General features: G+C 49.8%; 1 protein-coding gene across 1 annotated transcript; it reads right to left on the bottom strand.

Annotated features, from left to right (window-relative positions):
- Nucleotides 1-1775: 1775 nt before the first annotated feature.
- LOC123113773 (wall-associated receptor kinase 2) lies at nt 1776-5242 on the bottom strand. The gene is made up of 3 exons (XM_044535084.1): nt 4197-5242; nt 3909-4073; nt 1776-2992 (listed from the first exon to the last, which is right to left on the bottom strand). Exons 1-3 carry the CDS (start codon nt 5200-5202, stop codon nt 2007-2009), a joined length of 2157 nt encoding a protein of 718 aa, XP_044391019.1. The 5' UTR covers nt 5203-5242; the 3' UTR covers nt 1776-2006.
- Between the last annotated feature and the right edge of the window lie 3598 nt (nt 5243-8840).

Genomic DNA, 8840 nt, shown 5'->3' with positions numbered 1-8840 from the left:
GTATATTCCGTACTCACTCACTCCACTCATATGTGTGCATGAATGGGCCAAGAGAATTTCAGAATTTTAGTTGGGCTTTGGGACAAAGGCCTACTAGCAAAATTCCAATATAGTGAAGTAAATTTACTCACTAAGTTTTGGTAGAACCTAATCGATCCCCTATATATAACGGAGTAAAAAAATCATTTGCATTTCATTTTCGGCCACTGAAACACATTTCTTTGCTTTGTTTTTATTCAACGACATTTTGATACATTGGAGTACATAATTCACCAATTCTTCGCTACGAGAGAAGACCAAAGAAAATAAGAATCACAATTAGACATTTTAAAAGCTATGTAATTTCCGTAACTGCTCCCACTAGTTGGACTAATATCTTCTCTATGTCTTCATTGTTGATCCGCGGCTTCTCGAGCTTGCACATTTTTTTCTTCTTCGATTCTAAAGAAGTAGACGTTGCTTCGTATCTAATCTCATCTCTAGCCTCTATTATAGCAATGAGTACACGCACATCTATCAATTTTCGTGCTATCAAACTTGCATCCATCATACACACAAATTTCAGCAAACAATGAGCTACCGAAATTGCGCCGAATCCGGTGAACAACCGAATAAAAAGAAACACATACCCCATTACTTTTGCACTTGAACAACACTTATCTGGATTGTTGCGGCGTGGTAGGAACTCGGTGCACCACTTGCCGCGAGCAGTCGTCGCACTGTATTACTGGCAACTGCGAGCCGACGAGCCAGCACTGAGCCCGGGCGACGACCAGGCGTGTCTTCACCGACGAACCGCTGACAGGAGAGATTCGAGTGTCTAGAAGAGGAGCCGATACTTGCATGCGGCACGGAGGCATTGCTGGGGCTGTGCGGTCCGATTCCCGACCAATCCATGGCAAGGCGCAGTCGCCTGCGGCCAGAAACGTCAAACCCGGCGGCAACGCCTGCAGCCGCAGATCCATCGGTTCTGTGCCGGCGACGGGAAGAGGAGGCACAAATCCAAGTGGTCGAGGATAGTGGCGGAGCCTACAGAGCATCGACAACGACGTGCCAGTGCCGGCGGGGATAGGAGGGGCGGCGCTGGCACATATGCGGCGTGGACAGGCAATGGAGGAGAGGCGTGACTTTTACTCAGCCGCAAGACGGTGGAGTAAACATAGAAAAATTCGCCGTGGCTGAGTATAATTTCTACTCCCTTGACGGATTGGGAATCGGCTAGGTAATAGTTAAAGAAATAAAATCGAATCTTTACTTCTCTAACCGGTTATAGAGGACCGGTTAGAAATGCACTAACACCATGGTAAAGAATGGCGCTCAATTCCTTGATCTCGGTGACCATCAGGTTCATCTGGCTACGATATCGATACCGACGGAGGTAGTTAGGCGTGCCAGTTCGGAGTTTGTGTTTGTGGAAGCGTGCGCGGTCAAGCGGAGACCGCAGCTGAGTCCGAAGCCCTATGGTTCCACCCGTGACATACCGTACTGAAGACTTTTCTGGCCAAAATCTGACCACCTTGTGTTCTCTTCTCACCCACTGCTGTGCCGACCTTCCGATCTCGTGTAACCACCAGCGATTTCCATGCTGACAAACATGCATGAGGACGTACTTGGTCCAAGATTCCGGTGCTGAAGGGCTAACGATTCCGGCACCACGACTAGTAGTCTTTTTTTTTGTTAAACTGCACAACTGTTGGTCTGTAGCTGCATCTTAACAGTCACAGTCAGCCAGAACTAGCTTCAACAAGATATATACGCTGGTTCATCCAAGCACATGGGGAAATTTGCTAATTATACGCTAATGTGAAGATGATTGCTCCTTTGCATATGGAAGACGTACAATTGCTAACACGAATACATGGTTACACAGCGAGTGAGTTACAACCAAGTACATATTTTCTTGGAACTAATGGACACGTTTCCCATATGTATCAATAATATTTGCTCAAAATAGCAAAAAAAAAAAGGTTATCACAAACATATGTGTTCACTCAGCGTCCAAGAACTTACGACCTACGAGACTTGTTCAGTATTAGAAGGCGGTGTGCTATATCTGCCATCGCTGGTCTCTGATCCACGTCAAGGTTGAGACACTCCACTGCCATCCCTGCCAGATTTTGAAGAAGCTCCAAGTCCTCTGCTGCCGCAATTTCATTGTCAATCAACTCGGTTATTCTGCTCTTGTTGTTGCGAGCTTCAAGGAAGCTCTTTACTAAGTTCTTATTGTCAGAATGTATGGCCTTCTTCCTACTAATAAGTTCCAACAACACCACTCCGAAGCTATAGACATCACTCTTTTCAGTTAGCAGGCCTGACTGCAGATATACTGGATCCATATAGCTCATGTCACCGATGATTCTTCCGGTGTGTTCTTTGTCTCCCGCAATCAACCTTGATATGCCAAAGTCCGAGATCTTGGGGACAAACTTATCATCCAAAAGTATATTTGCTGGTTTAACATCACCGTGTAGGATTTTGGTGTTTGTTTTTGAATGCATGTAAGCAAGACCATCTGCTGATTCTACAGCAATACTTAAACGTATATCCAAGTTTAGAGGCTTCTTGTCTTTGCTGTGAAGAATGTCATCCAAGCTACCACCAGAGAGAAATTCGTATACTAGCAATGGGGTACCAACCTCGAGGCAACAACCTATGAGCCTAACAATATTCTTGTGGATGACTTGAGATTGGATGATGACTTCATTTGCAAATTGGTCATTTTCCAGCAGACTACCACTAATCGGTTGCTTCACTGCAACTTGTTCTTTACCAAGAGTGCCCTTGTAAACTACACCGAAGCCACCTCTTCCAATAAGATTGCTTTCCTTTAAAATTGGCACGAGCTCCTCCTTTTTGAAAATTTTAATATTTTTTGCTCTTTCTAGTGTAGGTCCACCATTCTTTTCATAGAACTCCCTGGTCTTCCTTCTCTCTTTGCGGAGAAGAACTAGAAATGACATAACTACTATGACAGAAATACCACCAATGATACCTACATGGCAAAGTATCCTACTAAAAAGTTTGCAACAAATGATATTGCATAAAAGATAATAAATTACTGATTCAACAAGTTATTTAGAATTTGACTTAAAAGCAGAAGTACTAGTGAATAGTTTAACAATAGAAAGAAAGGGGAGGGACTTTGCCTTGTCCTCTTTGAGTGAGCGACCCTCACAAAGTAAGCCATATATATGTACTCTGTCTCGGGGAATTGGATTTCTATACCAAGCGGAAGTATTTGCATGTGGAGTTGTGGACCTTTGTTGGTTGCATCCTTGTACGTTTACCGCAAGGTGGATCGAGAAATTGAGAAAATGCATAAATGGATGAGTAGGAATTGAGCAAAATGCACCAAGGAAGAAAATAGTGTTGGATCCAATGTGAATGTTGGGCAGATTCAAGCTTACTAAGCTAGTCTCTACGTTGGTATAGATTCATAACTTTTACCAAGAGAGAAATACTACTATAGATCATATTAGTCAAAGGCATATGATATGTTGGAAACCATGCCAATTTCTTGATGATCCAGAGCACTGTGCAGCAGGTCCTTTGGACTGGCATTGAAGTGGAAATGTGGAATACACAGACAAAAAAAAAGGAAAAGAAGTGGACCACGCAAGCTCACACAGGGTAACCGGCCCCATTATTTGGTCAAGGATGACGGCTCGTGTCTGGGCCTGTCTGTCTTGAGCGTTCGTACGCGCAAAAGAGCAGGGGTCGTGTACGTAGTTGTCCATGTACCTCATTTTGACTTATTACGTACACTTCTTTTCAGACTTCATTTTAGAATTAACATGGTATCCTATATATGAACATTCATCCTATCCTATACTTTTATTAATTAAGTAGTACATGTCAGTAGTATGAAAATTAACAGCATATGTATTAGCAGTTGAAGTGGTACTTACCCACAATCGCCTTGGCTACCAGGGGAAATTTCTCAACACACTGTCCTAATTTCCCATCGCCTCTCATTCCTGGCTTGCATGGACAATCATATCCTCCCAGCCTGTTCTTACATACGCCTTTGCTCGAGCAGTAGTATAGATCGGGGAACTTGCACTCATCGATGTCTTGAGAAGATAAAATTAAGGGTATGAAATTAATTAAGCTTGAGTTAGTTAATTAGTCGTCTAAGACAGGATGGACTGTGCTACTAGTAGGTCAACGAATTGTTAGCTTGATTGAGATAGTACCTCGGCATCCATCGGCGATGTACGGGTTGCCCGCGTAGTGCTCCGAGCATTTGCACACGTAGCTGAGTGCATACCCCGAGAGGCCAACTGTGGCGTTGACACAGTAGCTGTTGCGGCTGGCGCACGCGTAGTCCGGAGGTGGCCGCTGGCCTTTCGCCGGGCACGAGGCGTTCCCGACGATGGCGAAGTCGAGCACCACGGGGAGCGTCTCCATCAGCAGCGTGTCGCCGTACAAGTCCGGCGTGGAGAAGACGTAGCGCGACTTCTCGACCACCATGGCGTAGGAGCACGGGCTGGACCTCCACCGGGCGTTTTCGTCCGCGACCAGGAGCCCCGGCGCGACGCTGCCGTACTCCGGCTCGCGGGGCAGGGCGGCCTCGCAGCAGCCCTGCCCCGCGCACGACCCGTTCCTCACCGCGAGCTCTCGCTCCGTGCCAGTGCGGCAGACGGGCGTGGTCGGGCCGTCCATGACGACGTCGACCCTCCAGCCCACGCCGACGACGACGTTGAGCGTCCGCGACACGGCGAACGGCCCCTCCGTGATGCCGTTGCCGAGCGTCATGGCCTGGGTTTGGAACCTGTACTGGGTGCTGTTGGTGCTGCAGCCGGACGTGATGGGGCCGTACGCCCGCGCCTGGCTCCTATCGGCTGACATGTCCACCAGCTCCACCGGAAAATACGAGGTGTTGAACCCCAGATAGGCGGCGGCGTCGGAGGCCGCCGAGGCGTCGCGGTCGGTGACCATGATGCGGTTGGTGTCTGTGTCGGCGAGGAACGCTCGAGGGGGGTCGACGGAGTGGTCGCAGGTGACCTGGAAGCCCTCGCGGAAGCAGCCGGGCATCAGGCCAAAGGGGAACGGGATGCTCAGGTTGCCGCACTTGTCAGGGCAGCCCGGACGTGTGATCGGCAGCTGCTCATCTAGTTCAGCCCCGGCCATGGCTGCTGCGCCTGCAAGAATGAGTAGAAGCTGGACTGGCAGTGGCAGCAGCCTGGATTGCGAGGGCATGTTCCGGCGCGAGATCTGCTTTTCTTTCCTTTTTCTTCTTGGCTAGTTTGGATGCTCTCCGGTTTGCGCACCATGTGTTATATAAAAATCAGAAGTCAACAGCGAGTCAACTGAGCTACGTCGCCACGGACTTAACGCGTTTCCACGTTTTTTTTTGAAAAAAGATCCATTTTATTAGCTTAAAATAAAGCATCATGAGAATACAAACACGATGAGCACACATTTGTCCTCTGCATAGTCAGAATGCACACAGTCAACACCAACACCAAAAAACACACATACAGATAGCAAAGTCATATAATACCAAAGTTATGCATGGAGAGAAGAAATAAAATCCAAAGTGATCGGATGGGGAACCTACATGAAAGACCATATTCGCACAAACTATCTCAAGACGCCATATGGATAAGGAGGTTCTTCAAGAACAACGCCTTTTCAGGAAGGGAGTGGTGCTCAATTGCCGCCGTCACCGGATCCGGCTAGTCATGGACTAATGGCCAGAATTTAGGTTTTCACATTTAAAAAACAGTTCGAGCAATGCCTTCAACAAGGTAAAAGCATCTCTAGCAGACACCGTATAATCGCCGGAACTGTAAAATTCCGGCGATTATACGGGTTTGGGCCGTTTTGTCTGCCAGAACAGACACCGTAAACGCGGCCTGGCTCGTAAAACTTTTGCGGTGGCCCGGAAACGCTTCCCCTCGACCAGTATATGTGCGGGTTCGACTGCTGGATATGGGCCCGAACCCTATCCCTCCTCCGCCACGAAAATCCCCAAGCCCTCACCGCCGGTGCCGCAGATCCGCCGCTCGCACCTCCAATCCGCCGCCCGCGATGGCCAACTCCGCCCATCGTGACAACGGTGACCCCGAGCGGGCGTGTTGCGTCAGATCCTACGCAGCGCGGAAGCGCACCGCCTTGCAGTACACACGCCACGGGGCCGGAGCGACGTGCCGATGGCGTCGTCGGGCCGGAGGACTTCCTCCCCCAGCGAAGGCGGACGCCATTTTGCCCGCGTTTCTTGCACGCAGTGCGTGGGAGGAGGAAGCGGAGCGGCAACACCGTCGGAGGGACGACGAGATCGACACCGTGCTCTACGAGCAGGGAGTCACGTCGGCCCTCGCGTTCGGCGACAAGAAGGAGGATTGGCGCCGCGGGGACGATGAGCAGGAGCGAATCTTCGTCCTCCTCACCTCCGACGATGACTCCGATTGAGCGCCGCCGCTGGTCGGCTACCGCACGAGCTCCAGTGAGCTCCATTTTGTCTAATGCTACGGTAGCGTAGCTCCGTCGAGCTTTTATGTAAATATATCTATGTTGTGTACGAACGATCTGCCCCTATGTGAAGAATAATCTATGCTCCGGCGAATTTTTGCGTTAAATTTCTTGCGCGAAACATGTTTTATAAATTTTACGGTTTTGGATACAGTTTTTGATCTAGCACGGCGAGTTTGAGCCCGTATAAACATTGCCATTGCCAGACTTCAGATCTGGACTTTCACCTCTGGGCTCGATATTGGGTACTCAAGAAGCACCACCATCGACGTCACAAATGTACTGTCACCACCACTATTCCACGATCCCCGCAGCTATATGTGATGCGCCGCTGCACGACTATTTCTCCGCGTCAAGCCGCCATCCATAGTTTGCAGCTCCTCGTCGAAGTCAACCATCGGATCTGGAGAGATGAACTCCCCAAAGATCTTTCGATGTACACCGTCGCCGTGGAGCCACAGGAGGTCGCCGCACCAACACAGTCCCATCGCCAGGCTAACCAAGATCTAGATCACCGTCACCAACCGAGGTACCGTGCGCCGGCATGGGGAGACAAGCCACCATGCTAGGCCCGGCCCAAGTGCCGCTGGAGGTCACACACATCCGCAGGAAATGCCTGGTTGCAACGGCACCCCAACCAGCGCCCACCCATGCATGCATGAACCCTCCCACAATCGCAGTCTGAAACCAGACACTAGGGACCGCTGCAAACCGCGTCCAACCGTTGAGCCCCGTCGTTGACCACAGTGACCTCGTGTCCAAGCGCACACCGACGCGCCGCCTGCCTCCGTGCCCATCAGATCCGGGTTGCCGCCGCGAGAGGAAAGCCCACGCCGCAGTGGGCCGCACGAGCTTCGCTCCGCGATGTCCTCCGGCGGCGGCGCGGCAGGAGGAGGAGGGATGTAGAGTGGCGGCGCTAGGGTTTGTGGAGCACGCCCTCGGCAAAGTCGGCACGGGTCGAGCGCTAGTCCACGAGTTTTATTGGGAAACGCTTGGTGTCACGATTTGCTGGAATCGGCATCGCCATTTGCTGGAACCGGAGACCGTGTTTGTGGGAAGGGCCGTCGATAGATCGACGAGATGCTGCAACCAACGCGGTGATTTGCTGGAACCATTGTCACGGTTTATTGGAACGTGTATCCTCTCTAGACTATCATGTCTTGGGTTATATAGTCTTACTGGGACTTAGGCTGGGCCATATTTCGACTCATTGTCTTGGGTTGTATTTGGACCTTATTTCGACTCGCAATGGGCCTTAGGCTTCGCCATATGTATATATGGGCCTACCCCTTGGGTATAACCTCCATCATTATTCATTGTTTGTGTGTGATCATCGAGATGTACATGTGTTTGCATCAATTCGAAATTTCAAAAGTAAGGGTTGTGGATGCAAATGGAGTTGGTTGAGGCCGGTCAAGCATTGTCCGCGGGCGCGTTCATGGCCGTATTTGGGCCCAAATTTACCAACTCTGGTTGTAGATGCTCTTAGTTGAAAAACAAAGTGACCAGTCCTTGTGTAACCATGCAATGAAGCATCTCAAAAAAAAGGTAATTAAGTTACCAAATATACACCCTCCATAAACGAGCAGTTAATCATCGACACAGTACAAGAACTATTTTTTCTTGAGGATCACGGTAGAAGAACTGGTAGCGTGTGTAAAGTCAGCAGTTTCCACTCGTGCTTAAATGAACCAGGCCTTGTCTGGTTGATGCGATGGATATGCAGCTACAGACAAACATCATCGACCGATGCACGTGGATGCACGACGAGTCTCTCTCTCTCTGTTCGGCACCGAAATCTTGGACCAAGTACGTCCTCGTCTTTTGTCAGCATCGAAATCGCTCCGGAATGCAGATATGAGATCGGTAGCGGCTTGGGCGAGAAGATAATGTTGGCCAGAGAGACTCGAAGTCTCCGCTGCCACGGCTGGCACGATAGTTCATAGGGACGGCTGATGTGCTTCCTCAACGTGCATGTGGACGTGATGCGCCGATCCATCAAACCCAAAGCTCACGGCTCACACATGCAGGCGCTACGGCACGGAAAATGCAGCAGCCACTACAACAACACGAATTACCCGCAAAAGAAAAGAAGAAAAAACACGAATGAAATCGCAAATCATGGAGAAATACCTCAAAAAATGATCTAAAAATAGCCTCGACAAACTCTCGAGGATCAAGGAGAGGCGAAATTGTCAAGTTGGAAGCGGAGGCCGGGCTAGAAAACCATCGAGCCGCTCCATCCCGGCAGATACGCAATCATCGACGTGTTGAGCTCCTTCGGATCGCCTGGGCTGCTGGAGGCAACTGACGAGGCGCGTCGTCAGTTCCTGCTTGCTAAGGGCATCTCCAACCGTTGGCCC

The sequence above is a fragment of the Triticum aestivum genome, chromosome 5B (assembly GCF_018294505.1).
Source record: "Triticum aestivum cultivar Chinese Spring chromosome 5B, IWGSC CS RefSeq v2.1, whole genome shotgun sequence".
In the NCBI taxonomy this organism is placed as follows: domain Eukaryota; kingdom Viridiplantae; phylum Streptophyta; class Magnoliopsida; order Poales; family Poaceae; genus Triticum; species Triticum aestivum.
This window is presented reverse-complemented; position numbering and strand designations above follow the sequence as displayed.